The sequence below is a fragment of the Manis javanica genome, unplaced genomic scaffold (assembly GCF_040802235.1).
Source record: "Manis javanica isolate MJ-LG unplaced genomic scaffold, MJ_LKY HiC_scaffold_29, whole genome shotgun sequence".
NCBI classification, from domain to species: Eukaryota; Metazoa; Chordata; class Mammalia; order Pholidota; family Manidae; genus Manis; species Manis javanica.
In genome coordinates this window covers 62501-85000 of record NW_027332175.1, presented here as the reverse complement: position 1 = coordinate 85000, position 22500 = coordinate 62501, and the positions used below count along the sequence as shown (strand labels likewise).

The window sequence follows — 22500 nt, the reverse complement described above, 5'->3', positions numbered from 1 at the left end:
ACCGCGCCCGACCGCCGCACGGAACCACTCCCTTCCAACGCCGGGTGCCGAGAGCGCCTCACGCCGAGACGCCCCGCCCCGCCGCGGCTACGGGGGGCGGGGGCGGGGGGGGGGGAAGCGACGTCCCCCCCGGGATCAGGGGCGCTTTAGGCTCCCGGACAGTTAGGCGGCAACACGCCAGGAGAAGGTCGCATCTGCGGAGGCGGCGCGCGGCACGGCACTTGCCTGCCGGCGGCGACGGGGAGGCGGGCCGTGGGGGTGCGCGTTCACACACCGAGGGCAGAGCGGGCACCAGTCCGGACGGGAGCCTCGGGGCACGACCAGGCGGGGCCGGGTACAGCAGGCGCGGGATCCCACCGCCCCCACGCACGAGGGCGGTCCCGCACCGCCCAGGATAGCCAGCAGCCCTTCGAGGCTCCCCCGCCGGACAGATCCCCACCCCACCACGAGGGCAGGGCCCTGGGTGCTCTCGTGAAGCGTCCACCGCAGCAGCAGGGCGGCGGGTGCCGGCCTCTTGCTGCCCTTGCCCGTCCTCTCTCCACCCATCCGGGCGGGCCCACTCCAGGACCGCGGCCCCCAGGGAGAGGCCGCCCGAACGAGGCGGCCCCTGCTCACACCACATACACCTGCCGAAAGCACCGCTGCCGGTTGCAGCTCGGGACGGGAGCGGACGGGCAGCCGCTCGCAGCGGGGGCGGGGCGCGGAGGCTCGGGGACCCGGGCCCCGTCCTTTCCTTCCTCCTGCTCCACCCACCGCGCCTCCACGCGTGGCGGACGCCCGGCCAAGGCCCGCGGGACCCTCCCCCGATTCCGAAGGGGGAGGCGCGGGCCGCGGTAGGCAAAGAGCGGCGCTCAGCTCCACCCCCGCCACCTGCGGTAAGGGGGGGGGCGGGAGGCCGGCGGACTCCCTCACCACCGGGGAGGGGGAGCTCTGCCCACTACGCGCAGAAAAGGAGGGGCAGCGGCTGGGGGGTCCGGTACCCCAAGGCACCCTCTCGGATCGCTAGAGAAGGCTTTTCTCACCGAGGGCGTATCGCTCCCCGACCCACCAGAGCACCACGGCTCGGACCCACACACCAGGCCGCCTGGCTGACAAGGAAAAGGAGGGACAAGGCGGTCGGGCGCGCTCTTCCTCACGAGGGCTCAGAGTGGAGGTGGGGGGAGGGGGGAGGGGTCTGCGGTAGGGGTAAAAAAAAACATTCTTTTAGAATGTTAACGGTATAAAAAATTAAGCACAGGCCGGCGACATGAGCGGTCACGGCTGGGGGCCGCGAGCCCGGGGCTGTGGGGCCCTCAGGCTCGCCCTTTTGCCTCCCTGTTCTCGCGTGGCACTGGAGGCGCGCAACGGGGCCCTCCCGTCCAATACAGCACGCCAGAGAGCTAACAAAAGGAGCCAGTGAGGCGGGTAAGCCCGGCCCAAGACGGCCACGGGACCCCCGCGTCCCTGGCTCGGCCCACCGCAGCAGTCGCACACTCACGCGCCGCCAGCGCCTGGCTGAGTCGGCCCCCCGCGGCACGCGAGCGGGACGACGAGGCACCCTACCGCCCCGGGCCTCACAACCCCCCCCTACCCACACACCACGGGTGTGGTGGGGAGGGGCGCGGGCCGGGCGTGCCTCCCTTACCGCCTCGACCCCCCCTCGTTCGCGGGAACGCCTCCAAGGCAAGGCACTGCTCTCCCAACTCCACTCCACCCTGCGGCAGCAGCAAGCCGAGCAGGGGAAAGCTTGCTGGGGGCGGGGAACGACACCACCACTCGGCCTCGGGCACCTGACGGGCGACCCGGAGCGCTCCAGGAGCACCGCAGAGGAACGAGCAGCACACGCCGGCGGGACCACGGAGAAGGGCTCGCCGCGTGGCGGCGTGGCGGCCTCCCTTCCCTACCACGGGAGAGAGGCCCGCCCGCGAGGACACGGCCGACAGGCCAACGGCGAGGGTGTCCGCTGCGTCCAGGGACCCCGGGCCCGCCCACGCCACCAGGCAGAGGGCGGGAGGACGAGATCGGGCCGGACTCTGCACGCCCCTGGCCTCTCTTTTCCCTTCTCACCCGACACCACACCGCCCAGCAGCGGATGGGGGCGTGGGCGGGGACCGGGCAAGAGGCGAGGGGCCCCGCGCGCACAACGAGAAGAGCAGTCCCGTTCGCTCTGAACGTCTGTCCCTCGGTCTGGCGCGGTTCAGGCCCAGCCCAGGAGAGCGCGAGATCACCACATCGATCGGGAGCACACGGGGACGCCCCCGCGTGTGTGGGAGAGAGGGGGGGGGGGGGGAGGGCGGCCCGCTGAGGACAGGAACCGGCGACGGGGGCCCGCTTTCCGCCTCCACCAGGCCCGCCCGTCCCCCCCAAGAGTAAGAGGAGGGCGGTGCAGTCGAGAGAACCCCACAGCAGACCAGCGCCCGACGCAGGAGGCACAAGAGCTTCCAGGGGTGGGTCGCGGGGGAATCCATCACGACCGCGGCGACCCAGGCACACAAACGGCAGGCAGGGAGAGCACCACGCGGGGGCGTTCAGAGGACCCACACGCGCACACGGCACGGCTCCTCCTCCCCCACCGCCCTTGCGGCAACCAGGCACCAGAGGGTGGCAGCACCCTGGTCGGGACCTTCCCGAGCACACGCGGCAAGAGCCAGCGCACAGGCCCGCGCGGGCGGCGGCCTCAGGAATACAGGAGCGGAGCCGGGTATCCGGCCGGCCGCACACACGCCCAAGAAGCCCGGAGGCGTGCCACGCGCGTCCAAGAGAGGTCCCAGAGTCCCTCAGCGACAAGCACCGAGTGACAGGGTGTCAGCACCTCTCTGCAGGTACAAACGGACCACCTCTCCAGAGAGGAATCACAGGGCCTCCCCACGGACAGCGGGGTCCCCCGCCCTGCCGAGCGCGTGGCCTGGCCACCGGGCCCAATCCCCCCCAGCATCACTCCACTGTCACCAGGGCTCCAGGGCCCCCGGGGCCATCTGGTCGACCCTGTGGGGGGGGGGGGTGGGGGGGGGGGGGGGGGGGGGGGGGGGGGGGGGGGGGGGAGGGGTCGGACAGGCGGCGGGGCGGTGGGGCGACAGCAGGGAGGCCCGGGGACACACGGCAGCGGCAGCGGCAGCAGCGGCAGCGGCAGCGGCAGCGGCAGCGGCAGCGGCAGCGGCAGCGGCAGCGGCAGCGGCAGCGGCAGCGGCAGCGGAGTCGGGGGTCACCCTTCCCTGTCCCAGCCGCCGGTCGGTCCCCACCTCCGCGAGACACGTCGGCCGGAGGGAGGGAGGGAGGGAGGGGAGTCCTTCCAAGAGACGAGACTCCTGTAAAAGAAAACCATGCCGGGCCGGCCGGGCCGGCCGGGCCGGGCCGGCCCATCCCATCCACACATCCGGAATGGAGGGCCCGGCGCGGCGGGGCAAGGGGCCAAATCCGCCTCCCCCACCGTAAGCGCCGCCTAGGACGACCGGATCCCACACGAGGGACCGCAGGCAGGGCCCGCGGAGCCCCACAGGGACCACCCCGTACGCCACGTGGCCACAGCCCCCACCTCCGGAGCCGGACGCCGAGCCGAGCGAGCGGAGCGGAGGCCCGGGCAGACGCGTGACACGCACGGAGCGCCTGGCCACGCCACGGAGAACGAACAGAGAAAGGGCGGCGCGCGGCACGGCGCGCGAACACCTCTCTCTCCCCTCCCTCCTGCGTCTGCGTCTCCCTCCCTCTCCGCCGCAGCCGCGTCTCGGTCGGCCGGGGTTGGGGGGGGGGTCCCCGGGGTCCCCGCGGGCGGAGGGACACCGGCGGCGGCTGCTAGTCGACCCGTGCGGGCGGCCTCCCAGGGCCCAGGCCACCGAGGGAGCGAGCGCGGCGACAGCCACCGGCGGAGATGGCGAATCCGCGGCTGCAGTCTCCGGCGAGCGCAGCGCGCGCCGGCGCCCCAGCACGACCGGGCCTGCAGCGCCCACTGCCCGCGTCCTCCTGGAAGTCCGCCTCGGGGAACCGTGGCCACGTCCTGTCCCTTGCCGGGCGTCACCGCAGCTCGAGAGGGAACAGGCCGCATAAAAGCGGCCGGCAGGTGGCGCCCGACAACCGGCGCCGATCGATCCGTCCGCGGGACGGATCCGGATCGCAGGGCCGGCGAGAGCTCGCCACCGGCCGCCTCGAAGGTTCCCCCATCCGATCCCGGGCCGCCCCGGGGCTCCCCACCCACCCGCAACGCGAGGGAATACAAAGGGAGGAAGGAGGACACCCACCGACGGAAACTCACCCCCACGCTGTCGCCTAGGAAGAACGAATCTCGTCAGAAACGGCCACCCTGGAGTACATTTCTCGGATCATATTTCGTTCTCTGAAATGAAACGACGTGACATGAGACATGACATGACATGACATGACATGACATGACATGACATGACATGACATGACATGACATGAAATAAAATAAGAGGCAGTTCCTGTGTGGCGGTCTCCAATCGGTTCCTCACCACGGTATAAAGGTCCCATCAGAGGGCGGGCAAAGGGGTGGTTTGTGTTCATACCGAGGACCAAAGCCTAATCTGGCTACCCAGAAAACGAATTACGGTACCACATGAAGAAGACCTTCCAACATCAACATCAAAGAATACAAACTGAAGGAACAAAACAGCAGTAGACTCACAGAACCCAAGAATGGACTAACCGTTACCAAAGGGAAAGGGACTGGGGAGGGTGGGTGGGAAGGGAGGGACAAGGGGGGGAGGAAAGGGGGGACATTACTATTGGCAGACATAATGTGGGGGGGGGGGGGGTCATACAACACAGAGAAGACAAGTGGCGATTCTATAGCATCTTACTACGCTCATGGACAGTGACCGTCATGCGGCATGTCGGGGTCGGGGGTGGTGAGGGGGGGACGTGGTGATGGGGAAGGCATAGTAAACATCATGCTGCTCATGTAGTTGTACACTAATGATATCCCCACCCCAAAGAAAAGGAAGGGAGGGAGGGAGGGAGGGAGGGAGACAGGGAGGGAGGGAGGGAGGGAGGGAGGGAGGGAGGGAGGGAGGAACAGGAGAGGAGAGAGAGAGAGAGAGAGAGAGAGAGAGAGAGAGAGAGAGGGAGAGGGAGAGGGAGAGGGAGAGGGAGAGAGAACAGAGAAAGGGGGGGAAGACAGCAGAGAAAGAGAAAGGAAGGGAAAAAAGGAAGGAGAAAGGATGAGAGAGCGAGAGAGAGAAAGAAAAGCAACAGAAGGAAGAAGAAGAAGAAAGAAGAGGCACATGAACAGGAAGAAGGAGAGAGAAAAAAAGCAAATAAGTAGAAGATGGAAGAGGAAGAAAAGAGGTAAAGAACAAGAAGAAAGAAGAAGATAAGAAAGGACACCAAGAAGAAAGAAAAGAGGAGCAAGAACAACAACGACAAGAGCAAGAAGAAGAACAAGCACAAGGAGTAGCATTTTCCTCTGGCATTGAAAGAAAAGAGTAAGCACGCACATACACGTAAGCACGCATGCATACGCTCACGCGTTCATAGGCGTGCGTGCCCGTGTACCCATAGACACCTATACCTATGATTCCACGTGTATATATACACACGGTGGGTGTTCTTTGTAAGGACACGTTTCTCTTCCTAAAGACCTAGGGAGGGACAGGCAAAGTCACCGGAATCGCCACAGACGGCCTTGTCAGGAAACAGGAATAAAGGAAAGGCTCCAACCCCACGGAGACCTCGTCATGATGTCGGCCGATGGACAGACACCCCCACAAAACCGGCGTAAACCCAACAGAACTCCGGGCACATGTGTTTGGCAGGAACACAGAGAGAGGAGCGGGCTGGGAAGAGGAGAAGGCCGGTAAGCGTATTACAAGGGCCTCAGAGAGTAAACCAGTTAAAAGATACAAATCTCACAGCCCAGGAGCAACTTGGCCTAGAAGTGTGAATACTCCCCAGGTGAAGAAAAGCATCTCAGCCATAGCCTATGCTTTTCTCGTGTCAGTGAGCACATACCAGCGTCAGACTGACTTGAGCACCTGCTCAAAGCACCAGCCTCTTCAAGAAGAATTCTGTCTTAAAGCTAAGATTGCATTTTAATCAAACCGATGGTGCCTCAGCCCCCACTGGAGGCAAGGCAGACCATCTTGACTAATATGTTTCCACACAGAAGCTGATTATTCAGGAGAGGGATCGACGAAGTATATTTTCTTGTGTGAAAGAAGAAGAAGAAGAAGAAGAAGAAGAAGAAGAAGAAGAAGAAGAAGAAGAAGAAGAAGAAGAAGAAGAAGAAGAGGAGGAGGAGGAGGAAGAGGAGGACGAGGAGGACGAGGAGGACGAGGAGGACGAGGAGGAGGTTGGTGTGAGGCCTGCATGAACAACGGCGAGCTGAGCAAGGTGCCCGGCACACAGCAAGTGTCCAGGGCACATTACTAGTTGTTCTGATAGTTATTTTTGCTACTAAAACGTTTCCAGTTCCAGTGTTATTGTTCCATTTGGACCCAATGGACTTGAGTTAATGTCCCAGTTCAACCACTGAGCAGCTGTGCAACCTTGGACAAGGGGGTGGGGGGGGGGAGGATGTGAAGTCAGTGTGGGGGAGAAAGGAGGAGGAGGAGGAGGAGGAGGAGAGGGAGGGAGGGAGGGAGGGATGAAGGAAGGAAAGGAAGGAAGGAAGGAAGGAAGGAAGGAAGGAAGGAAGGAAGGAAGGAAGGAAGGAAGGAAGGAAGGAAGGAAGGAAGAAACTTAATGTCTGAACAAAGATGAATATTCTGGGGCACTTTGGCCGGTCAGCAACTGGCCCGGGGTCGCAGCATTCCTGATCATCGTCCACTGCCTAGCCTATAAAAAAAAAAAAAAAAAAAACCCGACTCTGAAACCGTAGGTGCGCTCCTCTCTCTGAGCTCGCCCGCACTTTCTAAGCTCATGCCTTCAAACTGTATCTCACGCCTCTTCTCTGCGATGAGGTAGCTCACACTCCCCTCTCTCCAAGTGTGCACTTGATCTCTTCCAATAAAACGGAAACCTCTCAGGGCGAGGGCGCCCCTCCTCCCTGAGGTGGCCTGCACTTTTCCTCTCTTTCTTTCAGTCACTTACACTAAAACGTTTGGTCTGCTGCTTCATTACCGTGTCTCTGCACTTCCATTCTTTGTGGCGGCAGAGGCAAGAGCCGACCGAGGAAAATACACAACGCCCCCACCCTACCCGCAAAGGTGTGCCAAGGCCACTCACGGGAGGAAAGCCCTGACCGACTGCCTCCCTGCCCACGGGGATCAGGGCTGTCAGACATCCATGCCCTGGAAAAAGACGCCAGGGCCGGGCGATGGGGGGTCGGGGGCCGAGCCAGCCAGCCAGCCAGCCAGCCAGCCAGCCAGCCAGCGAGCAAAACCAAACGGCGGGACAATCTTCACCAAAGCCCCTTGACCTCACACATCACACACACCCCACCTGGAAACGGGTCCCCACGCTTCCCCCGTGCAAGTGCAATGTGCAACTGGAACACCTGGGACACGCTTTTGGGGTGTGGGGTGTGGGCCTGCCCCCCAACCCCCAAACTCCCCTCCAGGCCCCGCACCCTTCTTAAACATGCCCTGTTTCTTGAGGCGGGCGGACACAGGGATCCCGTTCACCGTGCCCGGCTGCTGCTGGTGAAGCAGACTCCTCCTGTCCCTGTCCCAGGCCTCAGTCCAGTCCCCTCCTTCTGGCTAGCATCGTACAGGGCTCACGAAGCCCTTTGATGTCTTCCGACATGCATCTCCATCTCCATCTCTCCCCGCCCCCCCCCCCTCTCTCCCCCTCTCTCCCTCTCTCCCTCTGTCTCCCTCTCCATGTCGGTCTCCAGAGAGTTTTGGATTTGTCAGTGGGCAGCAGGGAGGAGAATCCTAGAAACTTGAAAAAGTTAGGCAGGGGCGCCACCTTCCGTCACCAGAAACCATGGGTCTGGAGGCTGTGAGTATCTAGCCAAATCGTCCTCAGCTCATTGTACGTGCTGAAGAGTTTGCTTCATAACCATCCTGTTGGAGACCCTGGGAGCGATGGGACAGAAAAGTGAGTGACAGCACCATTGGTGGCCAGACACGGCTGGACCAAAATATGTTAGAAAATCCCACGGGTTCCAGCGAGGGCTCTGAAAAATCGCTGCCAGCCCTCAGGGTGATGACGACCTAGAAGAACTTTGGCCACTAGGAGGAGCATTCCAACTAGAATCTAAGCAAAGTCTTCCAGATCCCAGCATAGATAGCCTCGATGAAAGCGTCGTTACAGAAAGCGAATGACAAAGAAGCCTTGATAGGATATGTATGAGGGGGGAGAAAATATGGGGGGGGGGGGGGGAGGATGTGAAGTCAGTGTGGGGGAGAAAGGAAGGACTGTAACGCTGAATGTAACTCCAACTGCTACTTTGTTCCCTTCCACAGCCACTAAGGGGAAATCTGGTAGGGACCAGAGCCTGTAGAGAGAGCATCCTGGAAGAACTGGCAGAAGCCCACATCTTTGCCGGAAGCAGCTCTTCCGAATCTGTGTCTGTAGGGTCCAAGCAAGGCAGGATAATAACACTGCCTCTTCCTTTCCAAATCCAGACATATTTGTTAAGGAGGAGCCTTTGTCTCCCAGGTAAATAGCCACTGCCTTCTTACCCTTTCTTTTTCTTTCTTTCTTTCGTTCTTTCTTTCTTTCTTTCTTTTCTTTGTTTCACTGTTTTTCAGAACATCCTACACCTGGGCTTGGCTTTCTGCCTACCTGGCACCTATGGCCAGGGTGGGTGGGGTGTCCATTCCTCCCTGCTGCTGTCTCTGCCAGTGGCTCTGGAGCCTCGGAGGGTCATGTCCTCTGTGCACCCTCTTTGGGGAGTTCAACCCCTTACAGCCAATGGGGTGTTTTTCAATAGTGCCAAAGATATTTCATCTCTGTCCTGGCTGGAAACCGACAAGATATTTTCAAAGAAAGAAGAGTGAGTAGTTGCGGAGTCACTACCTGGCAAGATCGGAAGGTGATATTCAGCACCCCCCTGGGAGTTTTCTGGTGAAGGGTCTTCTTGACTCTGAAGGCCAGGGAGAAACTAGGTACCCAGAGGGAAAGAACCCCATGGAGGATAACCACGTAGGTGGAGAAAGCTAGGAAGTCTTTCCAGTGGCCACCCGATTCTTTGAGTTGACGATGCCAGGGTTCTTGTTTGCAAAGTCCAAGGATGAGTTTCACAGACACCCAAGGTAGGAGAGCCAGGGAGAGGCTTTCTTTGTTTAGAAATACAGTGAGAGAGGTGGTGGTGTTTGGGGGGTGGGGGGGGCGGACGGGACAGAAGGGGCTCCTGGCTCACCCCAGGAGGGGACAAGAGAGTCTGCAGTGGTGTGCTGTCTAGGGGATTTAGAGGCAGTGGAGGATTTTTGAGAATTTTGAGGGCTTAGGGTGTGGACTTAACACCACCTGCCGTGCGCTGCCCTGCCCTCAAGATGGGCCGGCTGGGTTGTTGTCTGTCTGCCAGGGCTGTTGACAGTGAAGTCACGGGTTATGCTGAGATCACCTTGCCGAACACTGAAAACATTCCGGGCCGAGTCGCTCCTGGCCTTCTGACCTTGAACTGATCTCACTGAAGATGTCTACATTCCTAGTCTAGTGTCTCGACCCTACACAATTAGTGTGACCTCGACTCTGCATACCGCTGAACACAGAGTTTCGATAGGGACTTTACATGGATTGTGACATGGCTTTGACCGTGAATGTCTTGCCTTGCTTTCTCCGGAGGCCCTCACCCTACCCTGTCTAAGCCCACGGTCCCTGTCTCATTCCCCCCTCTACAGATGGAGACCCTAGCTGCTGCTAGGGAAAGGGGGCGATGACGACCGCTCTGGCTGCTCCATGCTGAGAAGGGGTGCACTAAAGGGCGCAGTCAGGTCTCCATCAGCGGTCAGTTGAGGAGGCCCTCGGAAGATGGGCACTTCTATTCCGGGTTCCTTTTCTATGACTATGTGCAGTGTTGTGGCCTCTAGGCAAGATAGAACCAATGGCGTTATTAGGTTAAATAGCAACATCTGCAGTTGGATTTTCCATTCCGGAAGGACCAACGTGATGAGATGAAGAATGCATGGTGGAATATGAGAACCGGAAAGAGTGAAACTTTAATAGAAATGATGGGGCGGGGGGGGGGGGGGGGGGGGGGAGAAACTAACACATCTGGAGAATCGTAGCCAGATATTTTCTGGGGAAACTAGAATTCTGAATTCAGTTTCTGTCCCAGTGACTGGTAGTAGGATGTAGTACAGATAAAGGCGGTGTGATTGAAACGATACTTTCCTCTAGAAAATCACTCGCCTTTGGCTCGATTATTTGCATAAATGCATCAAGAGGAGCCATCGGTTACATAGGCTTTTTAAAATGGGCTTTACTGGCACTTTTCACAAGGAATTTCAGATGGAACTTTCAAGGGCCCCCGTGAGGCCAGATAGCCAAGCCAGACTAGCCATGGGGTTGTGCCTGCAGTGCCTGTGGATTTGGGCGAATTCCTCCCTTCTGGAGGTCCCCGAGACATCCTGAGGTTCCCGTACCTGCCAGGAAGTGACCTTCCTCACTCAACCTCATCAGGCTGCTGGGAACCCTGTAAGCAAGGTACCAGGCCTGCTCTTCCAAGGGGCTTTGTTGGCTTTATCAAGACAGCCTTAGTTCCTTAAAGCTGTCCGTTCCTATCTGAGTTTACACACGTGCCTCTCGGGTATCACATTCCAGTCAAAGCCTTGCTAATATAACCAGTGTTTTTAACGGGTCCTCTGACAGGGAAAGCTGATTCCTATTGAAATCATGCGAATAAACAGACTGCCACGAGGTATAAAAATAGTCACGGACAGTTTTTAAATTCTGGAGGGATCAGGTAGGAAGATGAAGTTTCAAGTCTGCTTATACAGATAGTCATTGACTAAACTGTTGGCAGCTTATCAGCAACACTTGAAACAAAAGGCCACAAAATCATCTTCCTTAGTTGACGTAGCCCTAGGTAACTAATACCTGTTCTGCTGAAATGTAGTTCTCGACTGGCTTAGGAGTAATAAACCAGTGACTAGAGATGAAAAAAGACTTACAAATGACAATGGTTAAAGATCTGATGAGAGAGCTTACTCTAAGACAGTGGACATAAGGAAATCCGGATATTTTTGTAACACAAAACATTCAGTCACAAAGTTTAGCATCATTCCCTTTGGCAGTGCTCTCCAGGTAAAGAAATAAACAAATAAAGAAATGTCTGTGTCTGTGTGTGTGTGTGTGTGTGTGTGTGTGTGTGTGTGTGTGTGTGTGTGTGTGTGTGTGTGTCAGAGAAATAGGCCAAAATAGCCAGATATTTTCCCCGACGAGGAGAAAAAATTCCTCTGACATGTTCCAGGGGCCCTCTGGAGAATATCAGAGGTAGGTAGAGGTATAAGCACCTTTTTGAACTTGATGCTGGGACGCTGTCAGAAGAAAGTTTCTTCCGCACTTGCTTCAGTAAGATGATAGATACGTTGCCAAGAAGCCGTACTTATCCACTTAACCAGAGCGACCACAAAATACCTCAAAGGCAAATAGAGAGGGTTCCACAGTCGTGAACAACGTTTAGCTTTTAGTCCTTTTCATAGGGAGATCTCATTTTCTTCAATACTCAGACGACTCCTTGAGACTTTCAGCATGAGGAACTGCTTTGATAAAACAATGCGAAAACCTCTTGCAATCTTTCCACATGAAGAGCAGCAGACTGACTAACCGTTCAAGAAAACGTTGTCTTTTTCACTGAAAACAAAATTCGGATTTTGCCGTGTCCTTGATATCGAGACTCATTCGCTTTTATTTCACAGAGCATGACTATATCCACTTTTCCACAAGCCTTCCACAACTTTCCTTACACATCCGTGTTCTCCCTCTTTTAAGAAACAGCTGTACTTTAGAACAAGGTTATTACTTCCTTTTATCCAAAGACCCATTTTTTTAGCACGCACAAATGTTTTCCTCATGACTTTGAATAGTTTGAGGTAAAATTCAAAAAAACCATTAGGAACTTCAATTTTCAGTGAACACTGAGAAGTAGGCTACTGTAAACTGTCACACTAGCATTCTTTAGATTGACAAATGGATGAGCACCTTGAATAATTTCCGGAATCGCGTGCTTTACGGCACGATCCCACTCGGCACAGAGTAAGTATGTCTAAACCGAGCAAAACTGTAAGATTTTAGGTTACGACCAAAATTCTCAGGCTGTAGGTGGGTATACACACTGTCACACACAATTACTAGTGAGCTGTTCTGTTCCCCTGCTACACACTCAGTTGACTCATTCTTAACTATGCTAGACCGCTTACGAAACCTTGACTGAATGTGAGACAGAGTCAAGCCTCTAAGCATCTTATTCTTGAAAGATTTAGCAGATAACATGCACCTAAATGACTGCAGGTGAACTGACGCAGCTGATAATCCTAAGGACACGTCCATTTCAGTTCCACTTAAGGTAGCATTCACGCCTAACATCTTGTATTATTAGAATTTCCTGGAAGTTTTAGAACGCCCGATTTTCACAAGCGCTTGTCTGTAAATCAGTTTTGTTAATACCCTCCGGAGGTAGAAATACATTTCTCATTGACCCACTTAGACACACAGACACACAGATCGAGATGTAATGACGACAGCTAGCAATACTTTTCATAAAAGAACATGTACACCGACAGACAGATAAACCGACACAAAGATCTGAGTCACTGATATCCAATGGCCTTGTTTCCTTTTAGCTCATTTGACCCAAAGTGTCTCAGTTCTCAAGAATACACTCTGAGGGTGAGCAGTTTACACAACTGGGTAGAGGATTCGACGGCCCCAGACTAACAGGGCTGAATGAAGGCTCTGAAATGATAGGCACTGTGTGTGTCCAGGGGCCTGGAAAGAAAATGCAGCTACAAGTCTAGCACCAGTCATTGAAAGCCAGGCCGTACTGCAGAAGACAGATTTCTTCTGTTTCGGGGAGTCAGGTTTAAAAACAAAACAAAACAAAACCTGCAAATTTTGTAAGATAAGGAGCTCAATAAGTAGACTGGATTTTCACCAAAAGGATTTAGAGAACTAGTCCCCCATTGAAGTAGGTCACAGGACTTTTGACTATCTTCTTTCCTTGCGTTACAGTAAATTTGGCTGCATCACCTTATGAGACTGTCTAGTTCTCTTGGGGGCCGAGCCTCTCCGTTAGAGAGTTTGTATCGAGGCCAAGCTTGTGGGCAGAAGAGAAGACACTTCTTCTTCCTGTTCAGGCTCTGGGGATCGACATCGCTCCCAGTTCTTTAGAAGGCAAGCCAGAGGCGTGTGTGTCTGGCTTTAACTTGAAGAGGAAGCTCCCGCCTGGGGGAGAGAGAGAGGGGGGGGGGAGGGGAGAGAGAGAGGGAGGGAGAGAGAGAGAGAGAGAGAGAGAGAGAGAGAGAGAGAGAGAGAGAGAGGGAGGGAGAGAGAGAGAGAGAGAGAGAGAGAGAGGGGGGGGGGGGGGGGAGAGAGAGAGAGAGGGAGGGAGGGAGAGAGAGAGAGAGAGAGAGAGGGAGGGAGGGAGGGAGGGAGAGAGAGAGAGAGAGAGAGAGAGAGAGAGAGAGAGAGAGAGAGAGAGAGAGAGAGAGCCGTGCGACACCCCCGGTCGGTCGTCTCGGTCGGCCTTTTCTGTGTGGGAGGGCGTCCCCTCGCCTTGGAGCCTGGAAAGATTTAGCAGATACCATCCACTTCCATGCCTGTAGGTAAACTTAGGCAGCTGATCATCGCAAGGACACGTCCATTTCAGTTCCACTGAAATCAGCATTCGTGCCTAACATCTTTTATTAGAATTTTCTGGAAGTTTTAGAACCATCGGTCATCACCTCCTCTGCCGGGCCCACTGGACTTGAGCACTCCTTTCCAGCATGGCCTGCACCTTGCCTCGATTCCCCTCTTGCCTTCCCACTGAGCCAGAGTCGCCTCGGAGCTCTGGATTTCATGGGACCTTACCAGTGTGCTCCTCCTTTACGCCTTTTGGGAGTTTGGCTAGTTTTTGTGTACCCGCCCAGAAGTGGCACTCCTAGAGGATGCCAGGTAGTCGACAGTTCCTCTAGTTCCGTTGGATGCCTCGCTGGAAGCTGGTTCACCCAGAGCCAGAGAAATGAAAGTCCAGGAGACTGAAAGCAGACCCGAGTCTTCCTTTCCCAGTCTGGAACTCTGGGCTGCTCCTGCTGCTGCTGCTGCTGCTGCTGCTGCTGCTGCTGCTGCTGCTGCTGCTGCTGCAAGTCCCAGGTGTCCCGTCGACGGTGACAACACGTCCACCTTACGCATGAAACTACATGACTCTCCCGATGAGAGGTGGAAGCTGATTTTACTCACCAGAAATGGTTTACAGAATCAACGTGCGAACGTGTAAGAGGCAGGCACCAAAAGAAAGAGACAAACAGTTCCTTCCGTCGCTTGTAGTAGTTTGTCTCACTAGATTGTAAACTCCATAGAAAGGAGAATCATTTTCTTAGACCTAATGCCTGGTCCAGACTAGCGACTGAAAACATACATAGTTGGAGTGAACTGAACTCTGCATTGCCTTTTTTTCTTTTTTCTTCTTCTTTTTTTTTCTTTGGTGTTGTTGTTTAGGTCCTTGGAACGCGGCCACCATTTTAGTGGCATTTCAGCAAGATGTCTCCACGGGAGTACCAGAACTCCGATTTTGACTATGATGTAAAATGTACATGTAGGTGCGTTAAACTATCCGGGTGCCAGTGAGTCTACTGCAAACTCTTCCTCTCTGATTCTGATGCTTGATCGTTTAAGAGGCAATTTTCGCTTGGCTGCCCAAACGGCCTACGTGCGTGAGTGCTAGACGTGGACAAGCCTACTGAGAGTTCATAGGAAATCATTTCTTGTGAGCATTTTACTGGTCCGGGTATTTATCTCGTTGATTTACACTGCACGTACCAGTCAGGTAGTGTTTTAAAAAGTCCATATTTCTGCTGTGCTTTTCACGTTGAAAGACTCCCAGTATTTTGGCCGAAGTATATACCTCAGGGAGTCCTCTTCCTTTTTTTTTTTTTTTTTTTTTTTTTTTTTGCCCACCCACCAGCCACCCCGTGCACTGTATTGACATCCGTGAAAGTCTATTTCACATGTGGGGGTTGGGGGAGGGGGGGTGGGGGTGGGGGCGGGGGTTCAAAATACACATCCAAATATTAGAGGTCTGATACGCTGCACTGTGTTCTGGAACAAGATGTAACATGCTCGCAACAGGATCTCACACAGACGGTCTATAATGCATCTATAATGACTTCTCTGGAACCTAGTCTATAGATTAAGGTTCTTCTATTCAAACAAATAAAAATACCAGATACGCTTTACAGGAGTTGATGATGCTAACGGTCTAAGATTCAGAAATAACAGGAGGCAAAATTACTACCTCTGAAACTTGGAGAAACGTGGCACATAAATATCCATCGTGGAGCTGATAGGTATCCAGGATAGCTCCACAAGATCGACGTCAAACTTCCATGGGGGTGGGGGTGGGGGTGGGGGGAACGCTTCTGAAAGATGAAAATAACCCGTGACTCAATGGCAGAGCACACATGCTGCTGTCCATTTCTGCAGACACTTCCTGTCAGGAAGGATGGATCCAAGATCTGTCCAGGAAAACCAAAGCAAAGGAAAGACTTGTGCATACCAGAGCAGACACGAAGCACACACAGCAGAGATCATCGACACATGCGTTCGCGCTAGAATCCAAACTTCTGATTGCGTGCCACGTCACTGACGGAGGACTCGCTGGAAATGAAGACACCGGTCCAAGAATCTGGGAAGGGTGATTCACCGGTGAGCATCCCGGAATAGTCCCTTTTCCCCTGACAGGCCGCTTCCTCTCACCAGTCGCCCGAGAACGAGAACTGTACACGGAAACAAGCTTGAGATACCGTGGCACTGCCATTCGATGGGCGGACGTGAAAATCTCACCGAACCCCGATACTTACCCACGTGGCTGAGTTTGGAGCCACGGGCTCTCGTCTTTGCTGGCAGCAGGGAGACTTCTGCGACTACCCCGGAGAGTGGTCCGCAACACCTAGTCGATTCGGAGATGCCGATGCACTCACCCATTCTGTGGGCCTCATAGGCGACGGTCATTCTCGCCATGCCATGCCATGCCAACTCTCCTCACGGAGACGTGTCCAGAAAGTTCACTGCAGTACTGCTGTTTTAATTGTAGAACCCTGGAACCAATGCCCCTTATCAAATGGACCAAGCATGAGGTTTATTTGTCATCTTTGGTTGCCGACACGAGTGAGTACAAGGTACGTGTATGACTTTGGCTTCCCCTCAGGAACCATGATGGGTTAAGAAATGGCCAAGTGATGTGCCCTGTGAGAAGGTTTCGTCGTTTTAGAACATGCCAAGCCAGACTGCTGTGACAGATATACTACTGAAAGCCTAAGAACACACACGGGAAGGGTGAACACCCCAATCTGGCTCGTTTACCTCCGGAGACACTGGAGGCAAATGGGCTCAAGTGATACACGGGAGGCTTCCAGCGCCTCTGCCACGTGTTACTTCCATAAAAAATATATCCCATGTGAGAAAAGTGGGTTGATGAAAGCTGAGTGGTGGTCGTTCTCCACACATTTTTTATATGCTTGCTATTTAACAACGGAAACCAAAGTTTTATAAATTAAGGGAAAGAAAAGGAAGTAAGGTCTCGGCAGGCTACGAATCCTTCTTAGAGTCACAAAAGCCACTGGCAATAATAAATAAAGGAAACATCTCTGTATGCAGGAAAAGTGGGATGTATGCTTTCAGTCAGAGAAGGTATGAGACACAGGAATGCATTGTCACTGGGGGGTGGGGGGTGGGGGGGTTGAAGGGAGAGGGAGGGGGTGGTGGCAGACAGGAAAGAGGGAAGGAAGAGAGAGAAAGAAGTGGTGTCCTAAAAGTGTGAGAGGCTGGTTCCTGAACAAAGGAAATCTCTGAACGAAAGCTGAACATAAAGAAGAAAGTTGCAGAAGGCCTGTGAAAAGGAGCCTTGGGAAAAGAATCGACATGTGTGATCAGGCCAGCTACGATCTAAATGAATTTCTCTAAGATGATTTTTAATAGCAGAGGTAAGCTGGCACAAGATTAAAGTCTAGTTTTCTCTGTGTCAGGAAGACAAAGTGTCCTGGGACTATTGGTCTGCTCTTCCTATGTGAGAGACTGTGAAAGGCTGGTGAGTGACTGAGTGAGTGAGTGAGTGAGTGAGTGAGTGAGTGAGTGAGTGAGTGAGTGAGTGTGTGTGTGTGTGTGTGTGTGTGTGTGTGTGTGTGTGTGCGCGCGCGCGTTGCCTTTAAAGGCATCAACTTTTCAAAAGATTTTCATGTGCTGTGTGTTGCCTTCATTGGGTGTTTCATTCATTAAGAAAATGGAGAGTGCTTCCTACTAAAAGAGCTGAGTTTTGCCAGCCAACAACCAGGCACCCCTCCCGTAGTATTTTGCCTGTGAAGACTTTCATTGTCCGTTTGGGTACACAGACAGCCAAGCATCTTTTCACAGTGTAAGAATGAATTAGCATGAGAATGGCCATCTTAAGGGCCGAAGAGCCATTTTCTGAGTACATGACTCAGGAAAGGAGGAACTGGGTAAGGCCGGATAAAACAGGTGTTGAAGAACAAGTTCATCATGGACACCGGGTTGTGGGCGGTTGCGGCTCTGGTCAGCTTATCTTGCTGAACCACCCTAACATTTGAGGAGTGGGGTCTTATCTTGCTTTTGCTTAACCCCCAGGATGCAGGACAAGCCAAAGGTTATGGAAAGTCACTGTGAGTCAGTGCTTTTTGAAAATGCCATAGAAACCCCTGGCTTTGAGTGCTCTGGGTCCTTGTGGAAACCCGCTGCGTCGGACCAGACACTTGGACCCCAGCTAGCTGGAAATAAACCTCGCTGTGTGACTTGCATTATCCTGAGCGTCTTCTGTCTGTTTTGAGAGGTGGTCGACTCCGGACCCTAACAACAGTTATCCTAGTCTACCAAGTGTGTAAGTGCACACGTGAGAAAGAGAGGGATACGGGATACGGCGAGGGAGAGGGAGAGGGAGAGGGAGAGGGGGCAGGAGGGAGAGGAGAGGAGAGGGCGAGGGGGAGGGGGAGGGGGAGGAAGGGAAGAAACCAGAGCCGTGTGTTGATACTTCGGACAAACTTACCCGCAGTCCAATTGTAAGTGGCTAAACTAGTTTTGACTATGTGATGTTTCCATGGGAAGCACTGTCCGACCAGATAGGCAGGCCTACAAAGCTTTCTGTGTGCTCTGTTTGTAGGTAGGGGTCCCACACTGCTTTGGAAATGATGTGGAACTCCTGGAAATCGGGAACGTTCTAGTCTCATCGGATCCCTGACGATGATCCTGTTACCCCATGATTCGGCTGTCATCCAAACGGAGGCTCCCCTGGAAGGAACAAAACCTGGGCTTTGGGGACATGCCCTAGCTGACTGGCCCACCAAGGTGGCAGCAGCCACCGAATCCATAAAACCGGTGGGCCAGGTGGATCCAGTCCATTCCGCTCTCCTACCCAGCACACCAAACCCGATCCGAACCACCTGGCTGTCAGACGTTCCACATCCTGATGTCCCTGCGACACAGAAGCAGCCTGGTCCTGACTCAGAGAGACACGAAGACGGGCTCCTTGGTGGGTGGTTGCAGACATCCACGGTCGTTCAGGGCCGTGGGAAACCCAGTCCGACCTGGACAGTGTGTATGCCCAAAGAGACGGCTCAGCTCACCCGCACAGAAGTTCTTGCCAACCTCACACGTTGACATATGTCCAAGTACTTCCTGTGATTCCCCGTGGAGCCAGAGCCCAGGGAGTCGACGACGCCTGGATCCGTGTTAACTAACCTTTAACCCCCCACCCCCATCCAAAATATAAAATAAAATGAAATGAAATATGACAAAGTGGGGGTGGGGGTGGGGGTCAGGGGAAGGCTAATCCACCTAGTGACCCCGTCCGGCACTCCCGATCCGCCATCTCCGATTCTGCATGACTAGGAAGGGTGGCCGGCCAGGGGCCAGTTCGCTCAGTGGCCAGCTCCACATTTCTGACATGCAGTCGTCAGCCGTTCCGGCCAGTGTCCAGACGGACCCCAGAACCACCGCACCCCCCGCCCACACCCCTTGTGTGGGACCAGCGTCTGGCCATCCCCCACGAGTCGTCTACCAGCCTTGTCTATGGACTGACTGACCAACCAACCACCCGTTCCCGGGCTCGCCCCGCTGGAGGGAGCCGTGGTCCCAGGGGAAGGGAGGGAGACAACCTTTTTTTTTTTTTTTTTTTTTTTTTGCTGGAGGCGGGCGGGTGTCCCCGGCCCCGCACCCTCCTAACCATGCCCCGTTTCTTGAGGCGGGTGGACATTGCGTTCCCGTGAACCAGGCCTGCCCGCCTGGCGAAGCAGACCATTCTTGTCCCCGTCCCGGGCCTCAGTCCCGGCTGGCTAGCATCTGTCAGGGCTCAAGAAGCCTTTCCGTCTCCGAGACCCGTCCTCTCGGTCGCTCTCCTAAGAGTTTCGAGAACTTGTCAGCGGGGAGGGGAGTTTGGCTTTTTGCGCATCCCCTCGAACCAAGGGTACCCCTAGAACGTAACTGTTCTGTTCGAAAACACACTTGGGCCAAGGTAGGTCCCCGGCAGCAGATCTCCTCGGCCGGAGGAAGTGATTTCTGAACCAGGCAAAGCATGCCACCTAGTGACGAGAGAGAGGAGGAGAGATGACAGAAAAAGGGAGTGTTTTTTCAAGGCAGGGCAAGGTAGGAAGTCTTCCAAAGAAAACAGTCATTTTCTTTATTATTATTTTGGATGGGGTCGCCTCCACGTGGGGACGAAAAGTCTCCTCCCGGGTGGGTGGCTCCATCTTCTTGGGGGTGGGGTGGCATCCATGACCTCATGTGTCTGACCCAGGCTCAGCCAGAAAAATTCCTGACTGTCTCCTTGGCTGGAGTCGGGGCTGGGGTGGGTTGGGGGAGTGCAGCGACCATTTGGTGAGGCACGAAGCCCCGCTGCTGGGGTGAGTCCGCCTAGCCAAAGCGACGCCGCCGTCGGGCCCGTGTTTTTCTTGCCCGCAGGTCCCAGAACGGATCGATGAGTGTCCAGGGGAGGCAGGGCGGGGCCGCCGCCCCACAGCCTCAGTCCCCCCGGGCAGAGGCTGTGACCGTAACATCCGGGTCCTGCCCCCACCCCCACCCGTTCCCCTCTGCCCTCTTCTCAGTCAGTCAGAGGAGGGGGAAGGCGGGCGGTCACCGGACAGCTCTCCCTCCCTGTCGTCCACAGGCATCTCATCCCCTTGACCCCGCCTCGTCTGAGATACCAAGTCGGCCTTTCCCGTGTGCAATTTCCCCGGGGGCCAGGAGTTTAGGTCACCCCTCGGCACGAAACCCCCAGCTTTCGGTTCCCACCGAGCCAGCCGGGCTCACTCGGGAGTGGGGGAGGGGAGGGTCAGGACGATCGACTTCAGCGGGCTTCCTTCCTTCAGTCGCTCCTTTCAAATGCAGAAACTTCACCCCACCCCCGTCCGATTCAATGGGAGCGATTGACTTCCCCCTCGGGGCTTCTCTCCGTTGAAGGTCTCTCTTCAACTCCCCCACCCTTAGCCTGCAGCATGCAAAGGGGGGGGGGTGGGGGATGGGGGAATGGGGGAGAAGGGCGGGACCTCCTGAGATACGCTCCTGAAGGTGGAGACCAAACTCAGCCTCCCTTTCGTAACCCGGGCAACCCCGTTAACCCTTTGAGAATCCTGGGCGTGGAGGCTGACGCCATACAAGATGTTTTTCCCTGGAAAGGTCCGGGTGGGGTTGCGGGGGTGCTGAGGGCGGTTGGTGTGCGTGTGGGGTGGGGGGGGAGGGGCGGTTGGTGTGTGTGTGTGTGTGTGTGTGTGTGTGTGTGTGTGTGTGTGTGTGTGTGTAAGGGAGGGGGCCGGAGCGAGTGATCAGGGCCGAGGGAGGGCTGGCGGGGGGGGGCGGGGGGGGGGGGGGGGGAGTTCCTCCACCCTGGCTTGTGGGGCCTAGAGATCACGCTCACTCCTAAAGCAACGCTGTTCTAGGACCGTGTTTTCATCGTGTATCTTCCAGATCGATGGGGCTCCCCGCCCCCCCCCGCCCGCCCGCCCCAGGGAAGTCCTCGGCGTCATTCCACACAGTCACGGTGTTGTTGTCTGGGCAGCCACGTCTGGGGGGGTCTCTCTCCCCGTGCAGTAGGTGGAACTGTCAGGGCGAAGCGTTTGTGTATTGTGCCCGGGTTTTCCCCCCCTCCCCGCCGCAACCAAGAATTGAAGGGCAGAGACACAGTCATGAAGCACAGTCCAAGGTTTATTGATAGTTACCTAAAGAGTGAAGAAGTGTGGACGGCCTCAGGGAGGAGAGGCAACCTGAAAGGTTTATGTTTCATTGAAAGAGAGCAAGTTGGAGCAAGGGGGTGGTGGCGGGAGCCATGCCATTCAAGCTGTGTAGCAAAAGTCAGGCTGGAAGAAGACCCCCACAAAGCAGGGGCCTTCGCAGCTGGCTCCCCCCATTACCCACCTTGATGTTGCTTCTTTTTATTATACTCTCGGCTTTGCTTTGACCTGCCTTTTGGCTAAAGGCTTAACTAACTTTTCACTGAGCAGTGGTGGAAAGGATGAGAACATAAGTTTCCCAGGAGCTTTTCAGGACAGCGCTCCTGAGGAATGGAACACGCAGGGGCCCAATGGCGATCCTGGCACGAAAGTACCGAAACCTACTGTCAGTCAAACATTGACCACCCCATTTCCACTGAGAATACCCCCTCCCCCCCACCACCCCCGTTTTATTATTGAAATGCTAGTGAAACTAGTAATGGAGAGTTTTTATAGAAATAGAGTTATGAGAGAATATTGAATTGAATACACCCTGTCTGACACTTCATCAATCTTCTCAATGTTTTCTTCCCCTCTGCTACTTCTATAGTTTTTCTTCTTCCTTCCTTCCTAATTACAGCCCTTGACTGGCATGTGGGCCTTACATGTGAAGTTAGCGAATCTCATACTTTTTCAAGAAGTGAAGATACTGCAAGGCGAGTGCTGGGCCTGGAAGCCACAGGGCATACATGTGCAAAGAAGGAAAAAGCTAACCTTTTCAAAGAATATGGCTTCTCTCTCACTTACCAGCTTTTGACATCTCCCTGTACGGCCCCGGGAAGATGGCTGGTTAGCCAGAGACGGGTCAGATTCCTCAAGGGAGGAACAACCTAAGACAGGCACAGTCGCAGGCAGGGGCAGGGGGGCCATCAGGAGAGAAAATGGGGACCCGCAGAGGTGAGGCTGAGAACCCCCCCCCCCCCCCCCCCCTCCCCGTGACGACCACCACCAGTCACCAGTGTTGAGAGAAACCTTCTGCATGCACCCGTGGATGTTTTGTTGCCCTTGTCTTGCTCGGATTAATACCTAGTCTACATGCACAAACCTGATCATCGACACTTGCTGTCCTACAGCACTAAATCATGCCTTCTCTCTATATCTTGCATTTACCTAGTACATCAATATTTTATTATAATCACATTATGAAGTATGAAAAAGAAATGAATACAATCATACATCACACTTACTTGACTTGATTGTTTATAGTTGAAGG

At 55.1% G+C, this 22500-nt stretch overlaps 1 protein-coding gene across 1 annotated transcript; it reads right to left on the bottom strand.

Annotated features, from left to right (window-relative positions):
• Positions 1 to 2775: 2775 nt before the first annotated feature.
• Positions 2776 to 16029, bottom strand: LOC140847647 (uncharacterized). The gene is made up of 4 exons (XM_073228378.1): positions 15879 to 16029; positions 15314 to 15437; positions 3512 to 4239; positions 2776 to 3284 (listed from the first exon to the last, which is right to left on the bottom strand). The coding sequence occupies exons 1-4, from the start codon at positions 16027 to 16029 to the stop codon at positions 2914 to 2916; spliced, it is 1374 nt and encodes a 457-aa protein (XP_073084479.1). The 3' UTR covers positions 2776 to 2913.
• Between the last annotated feature and the right edge of the window lie 6471 nt (positions 16030 to 22500).

Bases quoted from the DNA above. Each gene is read 5' to 3' on its own strand.
- LOC140847647 (XM_073228378.1), bottom strand. From the start codon at position 16,029: ATGACCGTCGCCTATGAGGCCCACAGAATGGGTGAGTGCATCGGCATC. The intron at 15,438-15,878 runs GTAAGTATCGGG...TTCATCTTTCAG, and splicing joins CTCCAAACTCAGCCACGTGG to AAGCGTTCCCCCCACCCCCA. The intron at 3,285-3,511 runs GTGGGGGCTGTG...TTTCTTTTACAG, and splicing joins CTCGGCGTCCGGCTCCGGAG to GAGTCTCGTCTCTTGGAAGG.